This window comes from Pipistrellus kuhlii, unplaced genomic scaffold (genome assembly GCF_014108245.1).
Source record: "Pipistrellus kuhlii isolate mPipKuh1 unplaced genomic scaffold, mPipKuh1.p scaffold_m20_p_14, whole genome shotgun sequence".
In the NCBI taxonomy this organism is placed as follows: Eukaryota; Metazoa; Chordata; class Mammalia; order Chiroptera; family Vespertilionidae; genus Pipistrellus; species Pipistrellus kuhlii.
The window spans coordinates 1,170,001-1,193,649 of NW_023425449.1; the positions used below are offsets into that span (position 1 = coordinate 1,170,001).

A 23,649-nucleotide genomic window follows, 5' to 3' on the forward strand; every position below is an offset into this window, starting at 1 on the left:
CTCCGCTGTGGGCACGGCCATCACTTCCTCAGCTCCCCCCCCCACCCCGGCCTGCGGCCTCTGCCGCTGGAGGGCCCTGCCACGCGTCCCGGCTCCCGGCTCCGGCTGTGTTTCCCACGCTGGCCTCCGTGCTCAGCAGATAAAGGGACGGAATGGAGTGGCCGCCACCAAATTGGTACTTGCAAAAAGCGTGTGTACACACACGCAATCTGTATAAACCGACGGCTATAAATACAGCTCCTTGTAATTACTCCCGGAGGAAGGCTGGGTGTCTGAGCGTCTCCCGCCCTGCGGCTGCCCTTGTGCTACTGAGCGCGTTTCACACTTGTCGGGGGACTCAGGGCGGCATAGCGGGTCGGGCTTTCCGAGACGTGTGGCTGGGCCCGCCTGCCCTGCCCGGAAGGCCGAGGGCTGCAGCTGTCGCCGCCGGCTGCTCAGGCGACGCGTTTGACTGTGAAGCGTGCCCGTCCTTGTCCTTTTAATGAGCGACCCTGGTCTCTGAGTGTGTCCCCACCGGACACAGGTGCAAACCCACACACACGCATGCACGCTCACACCAACACAGACACGGGAATCCGCTCGAACACCCCGGGACACACTCACGCATGCCCAGGCGAGCACACCGTAGGTGCATGCCTGTGCGCACGCCTCCCTCTGCCCCGCCCCCGGGCAGCCCGGGTGCAGCTGCGGGAACGGCTGTTTGGAAGCTGGTGCACTGAGGCGGCCGCTGCACCGGTGAGGCCCGGCCGCACGCGGGAAACCTGACTGGCCGCCTGGCTGCGGGACAGGCGCCTGGGCTGGCGTTTTGTTTGTTTGTTTGTTTGTTTGTTTGTTTCTAAGAACGGTCCTTATGCACACCAGTCTCACAGGCGTGGGGAGGCGTGGGTCCTCGGCCTCGGGTACTAACCGTGCCTGGGGGCGCCTGAGGGGGCCTGTCAGCAGGAGGGGAAGTCCTGGGGGGGTTGTTTTCTCGCAACCCCCTCCTGCCTCTGACCCCAAATCCCGCCTTGGGCTCTGGGTGGGCTGCAAGCCAGGCATTCAGGGCCAGAGCAGGGCTGTGCCCGCGGGAGCCCCTGGGCAGTGGCCTTCCTCCCAGGGCGTGCGCCTCCCGCTCCCCCGGCCTCCGCCCTGCCGGACCAGTGGCATCTGCCAGGGAAGGAGCAGGGCGCCCAGCTGCTCCTCATGGACATCTGGCCGTGATCCCCCCGCCCCCAGCCTGCCAGCCCCTCGGGAATGCAGCCCGTGGCCAACCCAGCGCCCACCTCCTCCAGCCTCGGAGGGGAGAGCAGACAGGGGCAGGGCGGCTGGGCCTCTGGACCAGTGGCCGGCCCTGGCCTTGCTGCTCGAGGCATCGGAGGGCAGAGCCCGGCCCTGCCCGCTCCCGGGGGGTGGGGGGGAGGAGGGGGATGGGGTGCTCGGTCTCCTATTCCTGGGGCCTGCCTCTGCCACGGGTGCTCCGGTTCTGGGGACACGACCCCGCGCCTGCCTACAGATACGTCTGGTCCCAGGCCACATGCTAATGGAGAGAATGTGGCCGCGGCTAGAAAAAATAAATAGCCCCGTATCTTGTTTGCCATCTCCCCCGAGAACCACAGGCTGCTGGTGGAGGCAGGGGTGGGCCCGTTCCCTCCCGCCCCCCCCCCCCCGCCCCCCAGGCCTTTGCCGCCAGGCCTGCTTTTCTGAGGCTGAGGGGAGGGGAGGGGGATGGTTTGTGGCCACAGGGTGACTTAGGGACAGCGCTGCCCCCACAGCCTGCCTTGCTCACGGCGTTGGTACCGTCTCTCCCGCCATGGACGGCCGTGCCCGCGCGGAGGGCAGGAGGGGCCCGGCAGCCTCCTGTGGGCGCCCTTTGCCGTCTCATCACCACCTGCCCACGGGGGACCCATCCGGTGGGAAGAAGGAGGTCCTCCCTCCTGCAGGGGTGCCCCCTCCTCCCGGCCCGGCACCTGCCCCTCAGGGGAAGTCCTTGGGGCGCCCCTCCCCGCCATCCTCAGAAGCTCAGGGTTCATGGGTGACCTCGGGCAGACTGGGTGCCGTGACCTTCCCCCCGCAGCCCGGGCCCCGGGGGAACGGATGGGAGCAGAAGGGGGCGGTGAGAGGTCGGGGTCGCTGGGACCAGGGCTGGCTCCTGTGCTGTCCGTGGACTGATCCCCACGGGACCCGGAGGGCGGCCGTCAGAGTGGATTGTGCTCCTGGACTGAGCATATCCCAGGGGGTTTAGAACACGGGGCCCACAGGGTCCCCCGGAGCCCGGAGCCCGCGGGATGGGGGGGAGGAAGCTCAGAGCGGCTTGTGCGGGGGCGGGGGGCGGGGGAGGGGCTGCTGAGGTGCCGCCCGGGGCCGGGGGCGTGAGCGGAGCCTTTGCATCAGGCCGCGAGCAGAGCTCCGGGGGCAGAGTGGGCGCTGGGAGACACGCCCTCACCCCGTGGACTTGGGCCCCTCGCCCCCGGGCTCCCGGTCCACCTGCCGCCGCCTCTGCCGTGTCCTCTTCGCCTCCCAGCATTCCTGCTGGCGGCCGGGACTGGGTCTGGAGTCTCCCCTCTCTCTCATCCACGCCGGGGACGCCAGCTCGGTCTGCACCGGCCGCTGGCCAGGCAGAGCCAGGAGCCCCGCCCAGCGAGGTCCCTGCAGTCTCTGGTGACCCTGTTGGCTGGCCCGTGGGACACTCCCTGGAGGCAAAGGGGCCCCAGGGACGGGACATTGGCAATCACACCGTACCTGCCCCTGCCCCTGCCCCTGTCCTCTGCCCCGCCTCCAGAGCACACCTGCATCCGGCACGCCATCTTTCATTGCCCTGAATTCCACACCCTCCTGGTGAGGACCAGGCTGCCCCTGGCCCAGCACCCCCTCCCTGTCCTCTCCCCTCAACCAGGTGATGGGGGGCTTCCCTCCCAGGCCCAGGGCAAGCCAGCCCCTCCCTCCGCAGGGCTCTGCTGCAGCTGGGACGTGGCTGAAGCCGTGTCTGCTTGCTCTTCCCCTGCTGGTTCACGCCCCTCGTAGCTCTCAGCTCGTGCGGCTCAGCTGAGAGGCTTTCCCAGACCCGCGAGTCTGAGTGGGAGCTGGACCCACACCCAGCGCCCGTCACCTGGCCGACCACTCCTCCCTCGCAGGAGGCCCGGAGCCCGTGAGCTCTTCTCACTGGCTCATCCTCGTCGCGAGGAAGCCATGCCCGGCAGGGGCCCAGCCCACCGCTCAGCGTCTCCTTCTCCGTCCGGGTGTCACTGCCCTTTCTGTTCTGCGTGGGCTCAGACCTGTCCCCACCTGGGCTGCGGGGACAGTGTAGATAGAGTTGGACTGAGATGCAGCCAGGTCTGCGGGCTCCCATCCCGGGGGAGACAGACAGGTGCACCCCCAGGCCTAGGCCCGGGGCGGGGAGAGGGCCTCCTCACGGGGGAGGGGCCGGAGCAAAGCCGGGGGTGGGGCTCCAGGCCGGGGAGATTCTCAGAGCTTAGGCGGGAGGAGGGCTGAGAAGCCAGGAGACGGGAGGATGCTGCTCTCTCGTGTTGTCCTCTCAGCCAGCCCAGAAGGGCCCTGGAGCAGGGACGGTGACCGATCTGCCATCCCTCTGTGTGTCCCGGCGGATCCCGAGCCTGTGAGGATGGAGTTAGAATAAATGAGATGCGGTAATGCAGACATAAATAGGCCATTGCCCAAGCACCGGGATCTCTGGGCCGGAGGGATCGGTTATGGCTGAGAGGGACGGGGTGCTGAGCCTGTCTCCCCGCCAAGCAGGTGATTCCGGGCCCCCAGGCCCGGGGCCGGCTGGACGGGGTATTTCGGGCCCCTGTGTCCTGGCTGCATGGAGTCAGCTATAAACGGCGCCTGGAGCCTCTGAGGCTTAGTGAGGGCCCCAAAGGGAACCTGGGCAATATTTAGATGCTCCACCCAGGATGGCGGCAGCTGGCCTGGGGCGTCTGGCTCTTGAGAGCCGATCGGGCAAGTGTGACGCTTTGGGGAGACTATTTTTTCTGCCTTCAGGGCCCTCAGCTGTCCCTGTCCGTTGGGGTTCAGAATTAGGCTGTCCCGCTGGGATACCCGCGGAGACAGGCTCAGTGGCTCTGGCCCCGCCAAGCCCCAGCCACCAGCCCTGGGGGTCGCTCATCACCCAGGCAGGAACCTCCGAGTCGACGCCTCTCATGACACACGCTCCCCAGCCCGTCCTTCTGGCCGGCGGCCGGAGGGAAAACAGCCGATTGCCGCCCCACAGCTGCCACCGTCCCGGGTGGAGCATCTAAATATCGCCCAGCGCCGGCCGCCTCCCTCGGACCGGGTCCCAGACAGACCGCGCGGTGCTGGGTCCAGAATACCTTCCTCCATGGGGCTCGGCGGACCCCCGGTGCCTGTTAGGGCCAACATTGAAAATAGCTCTGCCCGCCCTGGCTTGTCTGGCTCAGTGGGTAGAGCGTGGGCTCGAAGAAGGGGCCTGGTTCCGGTCAAGGGCATGTGCCTTGGCTGCAGGCTCGATCCCCGACTCTGGTCAGGGTGTGTGCGGGAGGCCACCATCCTCTCTCTCTCTCTCTCTCTCTCCCCTCTCTCCTCTCTCTCCCCTTCCCTTCCACTTGCTCTTAAAACCAATGGAAAATATCCTCGGGGAGGATGATGAAAAATAAAAGTGAAAGAGCAGCTCCTCCCAGACCAGGAAATGACCCACCTCGTGCCCCTCACTGCTGCTGGGCCAGGGCCCACGCCTGCCCGCCCTCACACACGTGTGCCCCAAGATGGGGAGAGGGGGTGGCACGTGGAGCGGATGGGGTGCGGAGGTGAATGGCGGCCTGATGTGTGGTTATAACAAGAACGCGTGTGACCAGGTTGCTTCACGGGCGGTACACGCTAAGCTGCCTCGGGGGCTAGGAGGGGCCTCTTCCCAGCCCAGTCCTGTCCTGAGCGTGGCCTCTCCCATCCGCGGTGCAGCCCTGGGACATGCGTGTGCTCTGGGCCTCCCACGGCACCGACCGCACACCCAGACCCAGAGCTTAGGAGGCGGGCGGGGAGCCCGCACTGAAGCCGGGCCTCTCAGGCTCACAGTCGTGCCCGCCCTGGGACGGACAGCCCTTTCCGCCCTTGCTTTCCGTACGCGAGGATCGCGGTGTGCTCATGGAACGCCCGTCCTTGGTGTATTTGATCGCGTGACTCGCCCTCGTGCGGCCCAGCAGTGTGGCATTCTCTGGGTTTGCCCTGCAGCTCCTTGGGTGCATGAGAGACTCCTTCTGCTCGGTCCCTGGCACAGAGGACCGTGTACTGGGGGGCGTCGCTGACCTGGCTTCCCATGTCCAATGTCCGCCTTTCTCTGGGAGGCTCCCCCTGCGGCGTCCGTGTGTCTGGCTCAGCCTCCTTGCTCCTCACTGGAGCCTCCAGCCTCGCCTCCCGGGAGGCCCTGAGCCCCCAGCACCCATGCCCTCGCCTGCCCTGTGGCACCTGTCCCTCTGGGTTTGGTGTTGGGCTCCCTCTCTCCACAGACCCTCTGGGGCTTCCTTCACACGTGCATCTGCTCCAGGCGCTGGACCCTCTGTGCTGTGAGGTGGGGGTCCGTGCGGGCCTCCGTGCTGTGAGATGGGGGTCCGTGCTGTGAGATGGGGGTCCGTGTGGCCCTCTGTGCTGTGAGATGGGGGTCCGCGCTGTGAGATGGGGGTCCGTGCTGTGAGATGGGGGTCTGTGTGGCCCTCCGCGCTGTGAGATTGGGGGGCGGGGGGTGGAATCCCTGTGAGGTCTCGTTTCCAGAGGGTCTGGCTGCCCTCGCTCACTGTCTGCTCTTGCTCCTCAGACGTGCTGTGCCCCAGCGTCCGCGTGGAGGGACACCGCTTCAAGCACACCAACGGCGGCACCAAGGAGATCACAGGTGAGAGGGCGCCCGCAGGAGAGCCGCTGCCGTCCCCGCCGGGCCTGTGTTAACCAGAGACCCGCTGGGGCGGTCTGAGCGTGCAGGTGGCCAGGCCCGCCAACACCCCGCCTGCCAGCCCAGACTGCCGTGTCCGCGGGCTGGGGGCCCGTGGGTGTGCCTGCGTGGTGTGAGCGTGAACGCGGTGTCACCGCTGGGAATGATACCGGTGATGGGCAGGGCCCAGGAGGGAGTGTGCAAGGCGCTGAGTGTGAGGGGCGGAGAGTCACAGCTGTGACTATGTGAGTGGAGCGATGGGGAGAGGACAAAGGGACAGGGACCAGCCGCTCCTCAGAGGCTGTCTCTGAGGTGACAGGTGTGCGGGGACAGGAGGGTGGCTCAGGCGGCTCCCCATCATCCTGATAACGGGAAGCACCAGCTTCCTTCCCCCTGTGGCCTGGCATCCCCGCCCAGGACGGCAGCCCGCCCTCCTCCCCAGGCCCCTGGGCGCCCTCTCCAGTCCACTGCGCCTCGAGTCCAGCCCTGGGCCAGGCTCCCCTCCGGACAGGGAGCCGGGGACCATCAGGATGGGTGCTATGCAGGTGCTGCCGGGTCGGGGGCTGCCGAGGACTCAGAGGCTCACCCACTGTGCCCATGGGCTGAGCGGAGAAGGGGGCGGCGTGCTGCCTGGAGCCCCGGGCGGAGAGGGAGGGTGAGCAGCCTCAGGAGCAGCTGCCGCCAGTTTTTACTGATGTCAAAGAGGAAGGGAGAGGGAGAGAGTGCGAGAAACATCCGTGATGAGAGAGATTCATCGATCGGCTGCCTCCTGCACGCCCCACAACGGGGATCGAGCTCGCACCCCGGGACTGGGCCTCCACTGGGAATCGGACGGTGACCTCTTGGTTCATAGGTCAACGCCCACCCACTGAGCCACACCGGCCAGGCCAGCCAGGGGTCGCTGATGTAGAGACCCCTTGGCCCTCATTTCCCAGTTTCCCCATTGGATCCAGCTGCAGGCTCAGCCCCGCGCTCCTACCAGCTGCTTCCTTCCCTGTGTCTCCCCCCCCCCCCCCCCATCAGCACCTCCCCAACCTCAGCACCGGGTCCTGCTCGGTGCCCAGGGACCTGCCACCACCATCTGCTTTGTCTGACGCACGAGTTGACTCAGCCTGTTCGCTTGGTTAACTCCATCACCTTGAAGCGAATGTGTTCGCAGCTGAGTCACTGCCCACTGGGGGGCCCTGCTGGCTGCCCCCGCCGACTGCCCTGGTCTCCCGTCGCCAGCTGGGCGCTGACGGCACCGGGTTCCAGGGGGAGGCCCGGTGCCCCCCCCCCCCCCCACACCTTTTCCTGGGACAGGGATTGGAATGGGAGCTGGGCCTCGCCTTACTCCCTGCTGTTGGTTTGCTCCCAAGTTTGTACCTGCCGGGCCCCCCTCGGAGGCCCCATCACTCCCCGGGGGCAGAGGGGGGCGGGCAGGCTGCCCCCTCTCCAGACTCCCCCCTCTCTCCTCCCCGCAGGGTTTGACCTGATGGACCGGTTCCGGGTGAAGGACGTGCTGGGGCAGCGTGAGGATGGGGTGCAGAGCTCCTACGTGCGGATGGGGTCCTTCCCCGTGGTGCAGCGGACCGAGTGAGCGCCCCTGTGGGCGGCGGTGGGAGGGCAAGGCAGGCCCCTCCGCTTCCTGAGGACAGCCCTTCCCGTCCGCACTGTAATAACTTTCCCCGTTTTTCCATGTATACACGTGTAGTACATGTGTGTGTATATACACTGAGTGGCCAGATTACTACGATCTCTGAACACATAGTAATCTGGCCACTCAGTGTATATCCTATAGAATAAAAGGCTAATATGCAAATTGTCCCCTTGTCCAGGAGTTCGACCAGCAGGCAGGCCGGCCAATCGCCCATGTCCCCTCCCTCTGGCCAGGCTGGCCAGACTCCACCCATGCACAAATTCATGCACCAGGCCTCCAATACACACACACACACACACACACACACACACACACACACACACAGAATGGCCAGATTATTATGGGTTCAGAGATCATAATAATCTGGCCACTCAGTGTATATGTAGTATATGTGTGTGCCTATGTTATATATATATGTATATATGTCCTAAGGAAAGGCTTAGTTCCTCTCTGTAGACATAGATAAATAGAAACAGATGTAGATGTAGTATAGATATCTATGGCATAAATATATAGGTAGAGTAATATATAGCATATAGAGAGCTATCCCTATATACATACACACACACACGTGTGTTCTCTCAAAGGTCTAAGAGGTAAGTGTGTGTAGGAAACAACAGGCCAGTTGGACTCAGGAATGAATGTGTAGGAAGTGAGGTGACGTGGGCTCTGGCCTCAGAGCCGGTGTGTCCAGCTGGACAGAGGGAGTCCAGGCCACGGCCTCAGAATCCCGGGGTCCGGGGGCGGCCCAGGCGCTGAGCCTGCCCTGCTCCGGTGCCCGGCGTGGGCCTGGGAAACCGGCTCAGACGGGACTTGGAACAGCTGCCACCCCAGCTCAGATCTGTGCACGGGAACCGGACAGCGAGGCCGGACTGCGCCAAGCCGGGGTCCCTGAGGGTCTGCCGTCTGAGAACCAGGAACCCGGCCGCCTCCTCACTTCCCCTCTCGGCTGGCTCTCTGGCCAGATGGCTAGCGGGGAAGCCAAGGCCCAGTGCGCCCCAGGCAGCCGCCTGCCCGGTGTGCAGGGGGGGCGTAGGCAGCTGAGGGGCGGCGAGCTCTGAGACCCCGGCCCTCGGCCTCGGTGTAAGCCTTTGCCTGACTTGGTCCGGCCACACAAGGAGCTCACCCTCCCAGCCTGGCTGCCCCAGCGGAGACAGTCCGGACGCCCTCAGCACTCCTTGTGAGGGACCCCTTCCATTCTGGATGGGGAGGGGAGCTACAGGGAGCTGGGGACCCCCATTGGGGGCTGCTCCCACGCCCACAGGAGCCCCGGGCTCTGTGGAGCGGGAGGATGACCTGGTGCAGGGGCAGGGCACCAGAGGTGGGCCTTGCTGCCGGGACAGCAGGGAGTGTGGCCTGGACGGCGACAGGGGCGGTGGCCCTGGGGAGAGGGGAGCACTGTGGGTGGGTTTGAAGGGGCCAGTGGAGGGGCCACCGGAAGGTCTCAGAGGGCCACCCTGGAGGAGGTAGGAAGTGGGGAGGGGCAGTGTGTGTGGGGGAGTGTTCAGGAGGCTCAGTGGGCAGGGCTTAGGGACCAGGCTGCGTGGCTGCCCTGGGCAGCTCCTGCCTGGTTGCTGGGCCTCAGGCATCACTGTCTGTCTCTCCCCCCCCCCCCCCAGGGATGTGTTCCCCCAAGGCCTGCCCGACGAGTACGCCTTCGTCACCACCTTCCGCTTCCGGAAGAGCTCGCGGAAAGAGGACTGGTACATCTGGCAGGTCATCGACCAGTACGGCATCCCGCAGGTGCGCGGCCGACCCACTGCCTCCGGCCTCTGTGCTGGGCCTGGCTGGTCCCTGAGGGCCAGGGGACCCCCGGGGGGGTTTCACCGCTCAGAGAGGCACCTTCCCCCGGGCGGGGGGCATGCTGGCTCTCCGGTGGGGCGAGGACCTGCCCCCCGCAGGCCTGGCAGCAGCTCTGGCCGATGGCACCCGTGTGCCCGCAGCCAGAGCCAGGCTGGGACGGAGAAGGAGGACACAGGCTCCATCTGTGTCTGTGTGGCCGGAGACGTGGTCCTCTGCGTCTTGGGGTTCTTCGCTGTGAACTGGACACAAACCCCGCCCAGTACAGCGGGCACGGGCAGCCCCCTCCCGGTGTCGTGCCCGTGAAGCAGGGAGGCGGGTCTGCCCACCCGGTGCTCGGGCTCCGTCCCGGGGGGTGGCTCCTCCAGAGCAGCCGTGGCCGGGGAGGAAGCGGCCTCAGCGTCGCAGCCGCAGCACCAGGCGCCCTGCGAGAGGCAGCTCTGCTTCGTGCTCTGCCGAGGCCCAGGCGGCTTCCAGTCCGCAGGCCCGCCTGTCTGTTTGCCCTGCTCTTTCCTGAACCGGAACCGGGTGAAGGAAGACAGGGCTGCCTAGCGGGGGCGCCAACTGTACTTCCACTCGGATTTCATTAGCACCGAGGCCGCTCGGGCCCTCGCGTGGAGACCGGCTTCCCCGACCCTGACCTGGAGCCCACCTGCCAGCCACATGGGCTCATCTCCACCTGCTCACCCACACGGGCTCACCCACACGGGCTCACCCACACACACTCACCCACGCGTGTGCACACTTGGCAGGAGCCGGGGGTGGTCCTGAGCGTGCCCCACATCCCAGCCCACTGAGTCCTCGTCACAGCCCCGTGAGTGACCTGCTGGGCCAGCTCAAGGGAGGGCACCGGCCACAGTGAGGGTGGGCACATGCCTGCCGCTTTAAGGCGACGCGAGGGGAGGTGGGATTTGAACCCAGGCAGTCAGCCCCACGGCTGTCTCTTCTCCACCCTGTGTGGTGGCTCTGTCTCTCGAGTTGGTCCCGATGTTTCTGTCTCGGGCCTGGTCACGCCGCCATGGGCTTCCTCAGGCTGCCTGCTCGTGGCCCAATTTCTTCACGTGGGAGCAGCGTGCAGGGACCAGAGTCTCCCCCCCACTCCCCTGGGGCCCCTCTGGAGAGCAGGCAGCACCCGGTCCTCTTCTCCGGTTCCCAGGGTCTCGGCCACGGGCTGGGCGCCGGCCACGACATTCCTGTGGCCAGCCGCGCCTCCCCCGCAGTCTGGGTCCGCGTCCTTTATGAGGTTTGCAGAGCCCGTGCTCCCGCCGCGCCTGCTCCCCGCAGCTGCCGGCCGCGCCAGGATGCCGCGAGGTGACCGGGCGGAGGCCGAGCCGCCTGCCAGGACCTCAGGCCGTTCCACCCGGGCGCCTGGCAGCTCACCGTCACGGGGCAGCCTTGGCGGCTGCGGCCGCTGGCAGTGTGATGGGCACCTCCGTGCCCTGGGAGGCCCTGGGACACTGAGCGGGATGGGTCCCCGGCCGCCCATGCCCTTAGCCTTTACCCACCTGCTCACGGAGGCTTTCAGATGCCTGGTCCCACTCACTGGCCATGCGGACGGCCACCCAGCGCGCTGGCATTGTCCATTGCTGTTGGGAGGAACCGAGGGCCATCACTCATTCCGACCTGATGCAGGGCGGGCAGGAGGCTGGGTGGAGGGCAGTGTGCGGGCAGTTAGAGGGGTGGCCACGGACCCTGGCCAGGTGGGCAGGTTAGGGTCTTGTTGGAGACCAGGCCCCGGGAGGTGGGCAGCCTGGAGACAGGGGGACTATGACAGGCATCCGGGCAAGGTGCCACTGACCTGCCCCGGGAGGGGAGTGCCTGTGGGGACAGGCCCGGCTCTGGTGGATGCAGATAAAACCATCGGGATTTGCAATGGGTCTGAGCTGTGAAGGGCCCCCGGGACCCCAGCCAGGGCTGGTAGGCTCAGGCCTCGGGTCCCCCACATTCCCCCACCCCGATGTGCACCTGCTGGAAGAACGGAGCCCTGGAGGGGAGCCCCGTGTTCTCAGGAAGCCCCCGGGGGGTCGAGGACAGGGGCCCCGACCTGGGAGACCAGCTTCAGGACATGGGAGGGGTCCGAAGTGTTATGAGCCGGGGCCTGTGGTTTTCCGGGTTCACACCGGACAGGAGGTGCCGGCAGGGAGCTGACGTGTGCCCGAGGCTCCTGGGCCCGGAGAGAGGAAGGCCCCTCCGCCCGCCGGCCCCACGAGCCTCTGGCCCCCCAGGTGTCCATCCGGCTGGACGGCGAGAACAAGGCGGTGGAGTACAACGCTGTGGGCGCCATGGAGGACGCCGTCAGGGTGGTCTTCCGCGGCGCCCGGGTGGACGACCTGTTTGACCGGGACTGGCACAAGCTGGCGCTGAGCGTGCAGGCCCGGAACGCCTCGCTGTACATCGACTGCGCGCTGGTGCAGACGCTGCCCCTGGAGGAGAGGGAGAACATCGACATCCGGGGCAAGACCGTCCTCGGCAAGCGCCTGTACGACAGCGTGCCCATCGACGTGAGTCCGGGCCCGGGGTCGGGCAGGAGCCGCGGGGTCTCGGCTCCCCACGCCCTCACACCCGCCTGTATCGTTTGTCAAGGCCTCGCCTCGCTCCGTCTTAGAAGGGAGGGTCCTGACTCAGAGCTGCCGGGTGGGAGCCCAGGGTCACATTGCTCGCTCACTCACTCAGTCAGCCAGCCATTCAGTCAGCCATTGATCACATATATATCGGGCACTTATTGTATGCCAGGCACTGAGCTCAGCCCCGGTATAGGGTATGCTATTCTACGTATCTATACCTATATCTGTATCTATAGCTATATCTCTCTATATATCTACTAAGAAATATGTGCAACTTTATAGCATGTAGTCCATATGCATACTAACAACTTAGTACTGTAGTTATACGTGCTTACATAATCCTATCTAATAAAAGAGTAATATGCAAATTGATCATCACTCCAACACACAAGATGGCTGCCCCCATGGTGACACAAGATGGCCAACAGGAGAGGGCACTTGGGAGGGACCAGGCCTGCAAGGAAGGGCAGTTAGGGGTGACCAGGCCTGCAGTGGAGGGCAGTTAGGGGCAATCAGGCTAGGAGGGGAGCAGTTAGGCATCAATCAGGCTGCCAGGGGAGTGATTAGGGGGTGATCAGGCTGGCAGGCAGAAGTGGTTAGGGGCAATCAGGAAGGCAGGCAGGCGAGCAGTTGGGAGCCAGCACTCCTGGATTATGAGAGGGATGTCCAACTGCCCGTTTAGGCATGATCCTACTAGGACAGTCGGACATCCCTCAAGGTGTCCCAGATTGGAGAGGGTGCAGGCTGGGCTGAGGGACACCTCCCCCTCACCCATGCACAAATTCTGTGTATCGGGCTCCTAGTATAGAATGAACCTACTGTTTGTTCATTTTACTAATTGTATGTGTTCCTCCTCTGGTTCAGGCACTAGAGATATAAACTAATTTGATTTTCAGAATGCCTTTGAAATGTCTGGACGGTTTTTACATTTTAGGTAAAGAAGCTTTGTCTCGGGAGGCTAACCTACCCCAATAAGCAGAGTTTGACCTATTCTTGGTGGAGGTGTGATCCGTCAGTGAACGGCACAGATGCTCCGTGTGTCCCTGGAGGGGTCCTGTCCAGTGCACGCCCGGTGCAGGCCGGGTCCCAGGACGCCCTCCGCCCCCTCTCTTTCAGTTTGACCTGCAGCGCGCTGTCATCTACTGCGACTCCCGCCACGCAGAGCTGGAGACCTGCTGCGACATCCCCACAGGCCCGGTGAGCAGGCCCTGCAGAGGGGCCGGGGGAGATGGGTCCTGGGCCTCCAGGAGGGGGTGGGTGTCCGGCCCGGGGAGGGGCAGTCGGGGTGCAGGGGACGCCCGCCATTAGAAGCCTGGAGTCATTGCTAGGGACCCGTGTCCTGGTCCGGCCGGGGGAGAGGGCCGTGAGGTCTGTCCCGGGCTGTGCGGAGGCTCCAGATGGAGCCTGTGGGGAGGGGTGCTGGGTGAGGCGCAGGTGCTGACCCGCCCGGCTTTCCTTCCAGTGCCAGGTGACCGTGCGGACCGAGCCCCCGCCCCTGGCCCCGCCGCCACCCACCGCCGGCAGCGAGCAGGTCGGCTTTCTGAAGACCATCAACTGCTCCTGCCCCGCCGGAGAGAAGGTACCTCCTGCTGCCCCAGGGCTGAGCAGGCAGGCTGGCCCACAGGACCGGCGTGGAGGTGGGAGTTTCCCATCATGCATTGCTTTGCCGGGGCCTGCGGCTCCCAGGCGCCCGAGACCTCCAGGTCAGGGAAGTGTGCTTGCTCCTCCGACCTCTTACTTCCTGGTCATGTGCACGCCAGGACGGGGGCTCCTCACACAGCTCCGCGGAGTCAGTGAGGGGTTCCCCTGGAATCCTGGCCCCTCCTGTGGCCCCTGCCCTCGCGGGCAGCTAAGCCAAACAGGGCTTGGCTTGAGAATCAGAGAGAAAGGCTGTGGTGGGTGTGGATGTGTCTGTGGACACCCTGGTCCCTGTCTCCTCCACGTTTCTTTAATGAGCCAGACTCCAACCTCAGTGCGTAGGCGAGTAGGTTTGTATGCATCTTTTTCTAATTTTATTCTATTTTTTCCAAAACTATTTTATTGGCTGAAACCTGTTTGGCTCAGTGGATAGAGCATCGGCCTTCGGACTGAAAGGTCCCAGGTTCGATTCCAGTCAAGGGCATGCACCTTGGTTGCAGGCACATCCCCAGTAGGGTGTGTGCAAGAGGCAGCTGATCAGTGTTTCTCTCTCATCGATGTTTCTGACTCTTTACCCCTCTCCCTTCCTCTCTGTAAAATATCAATAAAATATGTTTAAAAAATATTTTATTGATTCTTTTAGAGAGGAAGGGAGAGGGAGAGAGAGCAGGAAACATTGATGAGAGAGCAACATTGATCAGCTGCCTCCTGCACCCCTCCGCCCCCCACCGGGGATGTGCCTGCAACCAAGGTACATGCCCTTGACTGGAATCGAACCCAGGACCCCTCATTCCACTGAGCCAAACTGGTTTCGGCCATCTTGTTCTAATTTTAAAAACGAGTGTGCGTCTGTGGATACATGGCATCCATTACCTAGATTGAGTGCCCGTTTCTCTGTGGACCACCGGCCCTTCCGGTAAGAAAGAGCAGAACAGAGCGCTGTCTGCTGCTGGGCATGACCCACACAAACAGCACCAGAGGACAAAGGCAGTGCTGGGCAGAGTCTCCCAGGTTCATGGGCCTCGGCCTCCAGCCTGCGGTGAGGCCCGTGGCTGTGTCTGCCCTCCCAGAGGGCAGTGCCAGGCGGTGCTCGGCGGTGCGGCCAGGGAGGAAGGAGACAGAGGCCTGGGCGGGGGATGCGGCCGTCTGGAGAGCCTCAGCACGGAGCAGACTGGCTGTGCTCGTGGGTGAGGCACCCCGTCGTGCAGGGAGAGGGCGGCGTGAGCACACAGCCTGACTCCTGCCGTTTCTCCGTTCCCGCAGGGAGAACAGGGCTCCGCTGGCCCCGTGGGACTGCCCGGCCCCAAGGTCAGTACCGGGGCCGGCCGGGGTGGCTCTGAGCCCGGACACCTCGGCCGTGCTCTCCGGGGGAGGAGGAACCCAGTGCTCGGCCCCGTCCGGCGGGCGTGGCTCCCGGCCGGGCGGGGTGGAAGGAGAAAGCAGGGGCGTGAGCCTCTCTCTGCTCAGCACCTCCATTTCTCACCCCGAAACTGAGCAAGGAGAGGGACACAGCCCCAACTCAGCCGCAGCCGAGCTGGGGTGCCGCCTGGGGCTGCTTTTAGAAAAAAAACTTTTTTTTAATGTATTTTTATTTCAGAGGGAGGGAGAGGGAGAGAGAGAGAAACATTAATGTGGAGAGAGAGTCATGGATCGGCTGCCTCCTGCACGCCCCACACTGGGGATCGAGGCCACCACCGGGCATATGCCCTGACCGGGAGTGGAACTGTGACACTGAGCCACACCGGCCTGGCAGACCTGAGGCTTCTAATGCTCCTCGGGGCCCGGGCTCGGTGCAGGGCCAGGCCGTTCCCAGGAACAAGCGAGACCTTGCAGGCACTCGCTTCCTCAGAGGCCCTGGCTCCTGGGGAGGAGGCTGGGGAATTACCCAGGTCTCCCCTCCTCGGGCTGAGCGGGTGGCCTCGTGGTGCAGGTCACAAGGCCAAGGTCAGCTGCTCCCCGGGTGGGGCTTGCGGGCTGTGGGCAGCTGTGCGGGGGGCCTGAGGGAGGACCTCCATGACGTTCATCTCCCGTTTCCACTCCCCAGGGCGACAGGGGCAGCCCCGGGCTGTTCGGGGCTCCGGGACCCAAGGGTGAGAAAGGCGACCCGGTGAGTGCGCGCGCGCCCCCCACCCCCCCGCCCCGCTGGCTGGTGGGGGAGGGAAACCCCGGGCCCCAGTCATGCCTGTCCCTGGAGTGCATGGGCCCTCGTGGGCGCCAGGCCCCGAGTCCTGTCCCTCCCTCACCATGAAGCCCCGGCTCCTGGCTGTGGGCATGGGGGTGGGGCGTGCGGGCGGGACATAGCCGGCCGCTCTGACTGTGACCTCACCTCCACTCTCACCCTGGACCTCGGCCACCCGGTGGGAAATCAGGGTTTCCCACGTGCCCACCTCTTCCCCAGCCCCTGCGTGCTCTCCCTGCAGGACCAGTGTGCCCTCCACCCGCCCGGTGCCCCCCCCTCCCGTCTGGCTCACATTGTCTCTTCACGCACAGTTGGCAGTGGGGTGCCCTGGGGTACCCCGCCCCCAGGTCTGGGTCACCCATCGCCTCTGTGCTCCACGTCACCTGCCTTCCCCGGTCCCAGCGTGCAGGAGGCTGCCTCTCGGTGACGCTGAGCCGGGAGGACGGGAGCGCCGGGCTGCGGCGTGGTGGGGGGTGTACATGCGACGGTGCCCGTGAGCATCACTGCTCTGCACGGCGGTGCTGTCTCGCAGGCTGCGGGGCAGAGCCACGAGAAGCTGCCCACGTGTCCCGTCCCCGGGAGCGGCTGCCAGGCGATGCCAGGCCCCCGGAGGCCCCAGGGTCACCTCTGCCCTCTCCCTTCCTCCTCAGGGCCGAGGACCATTCGTCCACGGAGAGAAGGGTGAAAAGGTGAGCGTCTCCCTTGCTGTCGGGCTCCCCAGGGCCGTGGAGGTGGGTGTCTCCGTCTGCTCCGTCTGTCCTGACAGCTCAGGAGGCGCAGCCTTAGGCTCCTGACACCCGGAGGCCCCCCGGTGCCCGCAGCCCTGCCCGTGGCACGGCTTCTCTCCCCCGGAGCTGCAGGGCCACAGCCAGACAGACGGGCAGCCGGACAGACCGGACAGACAGGGACGGGCAGCCGGACAGACCGGCCCGATGGCTCTGTCCTTGGCTCCCACGCTGGGCCGTCAGCTGTGCGTTCTCAGCAGAGTCGGCGTCCCGGCTGAGCCACAGGAGCGGCCGTGTGGCTTGGGTGCCACCTCCGCTCTGAGCCGCTGCTCTCCCCTCCACAGACATGGGGAGGGGGAGAGGGGGTGCCAATGCCTGCAGGCCTGGCAGGGCGGCTCTCAGATCGGGCCTGGCGCCCCCTGCAGCCCGAACCGCTGGAGCTTCCTCGTGTGGGGTCTCTGGTCTCCCTCGGAGGCCGGGGCAGCCCGGTGGGTCCCCCGGGCCAGAGTCCGCGGAGGGGAGACCGTCACTGTGACTAAGACGCGTGAACAGGGCTGAGCAAGTGGCCTCCTGCTAGAATATTCTCTCCAGAGGGATTTGCAGAGGGGTGGGGGCGGGGAGGGTGATCGGAGGGCCGGGGGCCGTGGGGCCGGGCATCACGTGACCGATCTGGCTGTGACCTTTGCGAGTTTTTGTGTCATTTACCCGGAGACGGTGTGCGCCGGCCCTGGAGGACCGGGACCTCGGAGAATAGGGGGTGGGGGTGGCTTGCGTGTCCTCCCTTCCCTCCTGCCCTCAGTGAGGAGGTGGTGTGTGCAGGTCCTGCGGGGCGGGCCCTGGGTCCGTGTGTGTGCGTCCGTAGAGGTGAGGTCTGCAGACCCGGGTATTAAAGTCTAGAAACAGCACAAACACGGCCACGACGGGCAGTTTCCCGTGAGCAATCTCAGGGTGCCTCCCAGGGTCCTGCTCTGGGCGACCAGGGCCTGCAAGGGAGGAAGCTGCAGCCTTCCTGGGCCCACAGCGCCCTCTGGTGTCGGGAAGCCAGAGCGCAGGCTCCAGGCTGGCTCTGCAGGGCCCCTGCCAGGTGACCTCTGTCTGGAGAGGCCCTGCCTGCCTTCCCAGGGTTTGGCCTCCTTTCCTGGCCCCTGGGGAGCCTTGGTTTGGGGCTCAGTCCAGGCTGGGGGAGGTGGGCAGACCTGGCCTGGGTCCCTGCTCCACAGCGGCTGGGAGAGCTTGGTTCACTGCCTCTCTGGGCCTCAGCTTCCTCGTCTGGGAGGTGGAGCCAGGCATGCCGACCCCCTGGGCTGTGACGGGGGAGAGTAGGAGGTGGATGATGCCCACGGAAGCACCCAGCATTGTCCCTGGCCCACGGCACCTGCACGTATAAATCTGCTCAGCCGCACGGCCTGGCTCCGGTGCCTTTCCTAAGCCAGTTCACACCAAACGAGCTCGGGACTTTTGCTTGGGAGTCGGAGACAGCAGCTTCGCCCCCTGAGACCGGGGTGGGAGGGCGGAACTGCACGTCCCTGCTGTTCTGCTGCCGGGAGATCGGCCGGTTCCAGCAGGGGAAGGAGGCGCTCAGAGTGGGTCCTTGTGAGCGAGTGACGCTGCTGAGCGCAGTCAGGGCTCGCCTGGGCCAGGACTCCAGGGCCCCCACGGAGGACACAGTGCTGTCTCAGAGGAGGCGGCTGGCACCCACATGGGAGCTGAGCTGGCTGGAGATGCAGTGGGAGGAGGCCTCCAGGCAGCGCCGGCCGAGCCCCGGGCAGGGAGAGAAGTGCTGAGCAGCTTGGTTTCCCCGGAGTGGGAGGGAGCAGCAAGGGAGGGAGCGGCCCCACGGCCCCTGTGGTGGCGTCTGGCCCACCCTCCCCCATGCCCGGGCCCTGGAGACGCGAGGGACGGAATTGGGGCAGAGCGTCCGCAGAGCGGCGCCTGGGTCGGCAGCTCCTTAGTCAGCGCTCGCTGGAGGGAAAACCCAGAAACAGCCGCCCAGGAGCCTGCCGTAAGCATCTCCAGGGGCGCCCGCACGCAGTAACTACAGCTCCGTGTGGCCGCTGTGCGACTGCTCAGAAAATACACCCGGGCCCAGCGCCAGCCTCGCTGAATGTCCCTGGGCTGCGAGGCTGCAGCAGACAGAGCGTTCCGTTCCTCAGGCCTCGGTTCCTGCTTTGTCATGCTTGTCCCCCGTTTCTAGCGGGGCCAGCACCCCGCCTGGGGACAGCTGGTGTGAGGGTGTCTGCACCCTGACCCACAGCCCCGGCTGCCCCGACTTCCCAGGATGCTCGCTGCCTCTGGAAACCCCAACTGGAGAGCCCGAGAGGCTGCGGGGCCTCGTGCAGGCGCCTGAGCTCCGAGGTCATCGCGTAGCGGGGTCTCTGCGGGTTGGCTCACCGTGACGCTAGAGACATCGGTGCCGGTTGGGAACCGGAGGCCAGAGATGAAGTGAAGGAGGGTCATGAGGAGGCGGGTGCAGGCGGTCAGTGAGCCGCCCAGCTCTCCCAGGGCTGAGGACAGCGGCGGCTGCCCCCCTGTATGCCACCCCCAGGGGGCTGGCGCTTCCCCCTCTGATCTGGAGTTGGGCAGTGCGGGCACCTCCGAGCTGCTGTGGACCACGCACCGTCTGCCTCTCGGGCCAGGCAGGAGGCTTGAGGGGACTCCCAGCGGCAGGCTGAGGGGACAGAGGCCGTGCCTGTCTGTCTGACCCCAGGCCCCCGCTCGCCTGGTTTCCCCAGGCGATGCTCAGACCTGAGTGTCCTTGACCCTCAGAGCCAGGCCCCCGTGGGAAGCAGCTTCTTTTGTCCGGTGAGCCAACCCGCAAAGACCCCCTGCGCGATGGCCTCGGAGCTCAGGCGCCTGCAGGAGGCCCTGCAGCCTCTGGGGTTGAAATTTCCAGAGGCAAATTTTTGCCTGGGCCCTAACACACGATGTTGTGTGTGTGTGTGTGTGTGTGTGTGTGAGAGAGAGAGAGAGAGAGAGAGAGAGAGAGAGAGAGAGAGAGGGACATCTGAGGTCTGTCCATGCCCGTTGCCTCTGGCTCGGGGTCTCCTCCTCTCAGGTCAGGCCGGCTCCCCCAGCCGGCTCCTATTCTTAGCATGCTGCTAATGCGTGTTATTCACGGCCATTGGGCTGGATAACGGAGGTGGAGGGCCTCCTATTTTTGTAATAATTGAAGGGTTTGGGGTAAAACACGTTGGCTGCGTGTGCGCCCTTCAGAAGCCTGGAGGTGGTGGGCAAAATGCCAGAAGCTGGAATAAATGAAGGTGCCCCGGACCCTGTCCGTGGTGCTGAAGGACGCACGGGGCGGTTGTGTGTTCAGGGGATCTCACAGCCCCAGGCAGAGCCAGCTAGGGACGCCTGCATTTTCCCCCAGCTCCGTCCGACACTCATTTGGGGCCATCCCAGGACCCAGGGCTGCACCCAACAGGTGGGGGCGATTATGGGAATTAGGGTGGGGGTGCGAATGCTGGCAGCCGGCCGCTGGCCTGGGAGGGCCGGGAGGCTGAGGGCTCGGCCCTCACAGCTGTGTGGCCCTGGGCAGTCCCTCCACCCCTGCAGCCCACGCTTTTCTCAGCATAAACCAGCGCTGCCAGCTGCCCCAGAGGGCTGCTACCAGGATGCAATGAGCCAGAGAAAATAAATGAGTTATATTTGTGCAAAGCGCTCGTATGTGTTAAGGGTAATTACCCTTTCAGCAGCACGGCACTCCATTTCTTATACACAAATGATGTCCCCTCTGCCCTCGCATCCGGAGATCTGATCCCCCAGGGGCGCTCCCGGCTGGGAAATGCCAGGGATCCTGTCCCCCGAGGAGACTCGACCTCCCAGAGCTTCAGGAAGCCGGGGGCGGGGGCGGGGTGTTGTTAGAAAGTGCATTCCAGGTGGCTGTGGCACAGGGGAGTGTCCTGTCCTCTCCTCAGTTTATCCCAAATGGCTCATTGAGCAGCTGGAGGATGTTCTTAAAAAAAAAATTATTTATTTTTTACAGAGAGGAAGGGAGAGGGATAGAGAGTTAGAAACATCGATGAGAGAGAAACATTGATCAGCTGCGTCCAACACATCCCCCCTACTGGGGTGTGCCTGCAACCAAAGTACATGCCCTTGACCGGAATCGAACCTGGGACCCTTCTGTCCGCAGACCGATGCTCTATCCACCGAGCCAAACCGGTCAGGGCTAGAGGGTATTCTTGTCCCCGTTTTGCATGCTCATTGACCACATGAGCAGGAGCAGGGAGCCTGTCTGTGTACGTGGCCGAGCCTGGACCCAGGCTGTGGTCCGGCTCCCCGGCCTACACTTAGCGGTGCTGAGAGACACTGACTGAGCCCCCGAGCCGCCTGGATGGCTTGTGAGAACTCCTGCTGGGCTGCGCCCCAGTGTCCCAGGCTGCCGGCGCCCGGCACACCCCACCCCTTGAGGACCACGGCCCAGAGGGCTCTCTGACCCCACCCGGGGACACCGGGCCGGGCTCCCCCTGGTGGGCAAAGAGCTCACAGCACCCTCCTGCCAGGAGCCACCTCCCGGTCAGCGTTCAGGGAAAGGCCTGATCGTCATGAGGCAGACGGGCAGGACGCCGGCTCTCTTTCTCGGACTTTCGCCCGATGAGGTCACCCCCAATCCCCGGGGCTCCGGTTCTGGCCCCTGGGCGTGGTGGGCCGCTTCCTGCCAGATGGCCCTCTCTGGCGGCTCCCAGTGAGCTCATGGGGCGGGGCGGGTGCACAGAGGTCAAGGCCTTGACGTGGGCTCAGGGCCGGCCATGGGGGCGCAGCTGCCGGTGTGCACGGGGCTCTGCCTCTTTCCCAGCCTGGGCACCGTCCGGAACGGGTCTCGGGCTTATCTACGTCATCCTCTTACCTGAGTGGTTTCCTCTTATTTTTTTTAAAACGTATTTTTATTGATCTCAGAGCGGAAGGGAGAGGGAGAGAGAGAAACACCAATGACGAGCGAGAATCATGGACCGGCTGCCTCCTGCACGCTCCACACTGGGGATGGAACCCACAACCCAGGCCTGTGCCCCGACCGGAAATGGAACCTCAGCCTCCGGGTTCATAAGTCCATGCTCAGCCCCTGAGCCACGCCGGCCAGGCGAGCGAGTTCCTTCTCACAGGCGAAGCGTGAGGTTTGAACCATTGACCCAAAACGGCGGCACTCACGCTGGTTTCCAGCCCCCCCTGCGTGCAAAACGTCACCACGGCGTCTCAGGAGCCCCGTGGGCGGAGCCCCCTCCCCAGTGTCCCTCTTTCGACGGGTGCGGCTGAGACATGACCCAGCTGGGCTCAGCGTTCTGCTCAGTGGCAGGAGTTACGTGGGAAGCCCAAGCGCCTGCGTCTCTCACCTTCCCAGGCGCTGCCCAGGTGCAGGGAGGGGGTTGGGGGGCACTCTGAGCAGCCACACCTCGGCGGTCCTGCCGTTCGTCTCCGGTGCCAGCACACCGGGAGCCGGTCCCAGCGCCTCCTCCCCGCTAACGCTGTGCTCTCTGTCCCCAGGGTTCCCTGGGCCCGCCCGGCCCCCCCGGGAGAGACGGCAGCAAAGGCGTGCGGGTACGTGTGTCCGGCCGCCCTCCCACCGGCTGCGCCAGGCCAGGACCCCCGCCCCCCGCGGGGAGGGCCCTGCCCGGAGGGCAGCCTGGGTTACAGCGGCAGCTGCAGAGGTGGCTCCGGCCTCGCTGCCTGCGCTCGGAGCTGTTTCTCCGTTAGTTCCGCCGGGAGGGCGTGTCCCCAGTGCCCAGACCTGGCACCAAACGGAGGCCCAGGGGGAGGGGTTAGCCCCCGTGTGTAGCTGGAGGAGTCGGGGGGGGGGGGACCCGCACAGCACTGTCCCCGCAGGGCCTGCCTCCTCCCTGTGCCTCCCCCTCCGCCTCCGCGCGGGAGCCCACTCAGGACGGGGCAGGGCAGTCTCCCTCCGGCTCAGCTTCTCCCCGGGAGGCCCCGGAGATGGGGTCTGGGTGCCCAGCCCTCCCTGTGCGATGGAAGCCACCGTGGCCCGGCCTCAGTGGGGGAGCCCCCGTGGGGAGCCCCCGAGCCCCCCTCAGTCAGGCTCAAGGTCTGGAGGTCTGGGCGGAGACGGGACAGAAAGGGGAGCCCGCGAGGCTCCAGGCCCCCTCTCGCTCCTCCGTGAAGACGGCCTCCCGTCGCCCCCGTGGCTGGCCTCCCCCCGGCCCGTCCACGCTTCCTCCGAGAGCCTCCGCACCGGGCGGCGGGGCCAGGTGACCCTCCCCACCTCGCTCGGCTCCTTCGCTCCCGGAGGAGGCTGGAGGGGCTGACGGCGGGGCCACCCCCACCGCAGTGCGTCCTCAGCTCCAGGAAGGGGACCCTGTGGGGCTGCCTGTGGGGCTCGGCCCGGCCCCCGGGGGTGCTGACGGTGCCGTCTGTCCTGTGTGCAGGGGGAGACCGGAGAGCCGGGGCTGCCTGGCGAGGTGGGCATGCGGGTGAGTGCTCCAGCTGTGTCATCGGTCCCGGGGGCAGGCCTGGTGCAGATCCACAGCTTTGGCGGGGGGAGGGGGCAGGCCTGGTGCAGATCCACAGCTTTGGGGGGGGAGGGGGCAGGGGGGGGTGCAGATCCACAGCTTTGGGGGGGGGAGGGGGCAGGCCTGGTGCAGATCCACAGCTTTGGGGGGGGAGGGGGCAGGGGGTGCAGATCCACAGCTTTGGGGGGGGGGAGGGGGCAGGCCTGGTGCAGATCCACAGCTTTGGGGGGGCGAGGGGGCAGGCCTGGTGCAGATCCACAGCTTTGGGGGGGCGAGGGGGCAGGCCTGGTGCAGATCCACAGCTTGGGGGGGGGGGGAGGGGGCCGGGGGGTGCAGATCCACAGCTTTGGGGGGGGGAGGGGGCGGGGGGGGCAGATCCACAGCTTTGGGGGGGAAGTGGGCAGGGGGGGTGCAGATCCACAGCTTTGGGGGGGGAAGGGGGCAGGGGGGGTGCAGACCCACAGCTTTGGCGGGGGAGGGGGCAGGCCCGGTGCAGATCCACAGCTATATGTGGTGGTGGGGGGGCGGGTTTCTCCCTGCCGTGGGCGTGTCTGTCCGCAGGTGGTTTTCCCCACATTCTTACAAAACACAGCCTCCCGGGCCTGCGTTTACCTGCTTCGTTTTACCCTGCCCGGGGACCCTGCCCACGGCGGGCGGCACGGAGACACGGTGCCCTGGGCAGTGCGTGTCCCTCCCCGGCCCGGGGCGGCGTCTGCACACGGCTCCCCGCCTGCCCCGAGGTGGTTTCCGATTCCGCTGAAATCGATGTGG

General features: G+C 65.5%; 1 protein-coding gene across 1 annotated transcript in view; it reads left to right on the top strand.

Moving 5' to 3' along the window:
* Positions 1–23,649, top strand: part of COL22A1 (collagen type XXII alpha 1 chain) — an 80,748-nt gene that overhangs the window by 4,646 nt on the left and 52,453 nt on the right. Inside the window, exons 3-13 of the mRNA XM_045581589.1 lie at positions 5,762–5,836; positions 7,336–7,447; positions 9,131–9,254; positions 11,537–11,812; positions 12,992–13,072; positions 13,338–13,454; positions 14,777–14,821; positions 15,558–15,620; positions 16,343–16,381; positions 21,899–21,952; positions 22,795–22,922. Coding sequence (XP_045437545.1) covers positions 5,762–5,836; positions 7,336–7,447; positions 9,131–9,254; positions 11,537–11,812; positions 12,992–13,072; positions 13,338–13,454; positions 14,777–14,821; positions 15,558–15,620; positions 16,343–16,381; positions 21,899–21,952; positions 22,795–22,922 — 1,114 coding nt within the window. The remainder of the gene's footprint in view (positions 1–5,761; positions 5,837–7,335; positions 7,448–9,130; positions 9,255–11,536; positions 11,813–12,991; positions 13,073–13,337; positions 13,455–14,776; positions 14,822–15,557; positions 15,621–16,342; positions 16,382–21,898; positions 21,953–22,794; positions 22,923–23,649) is intronic.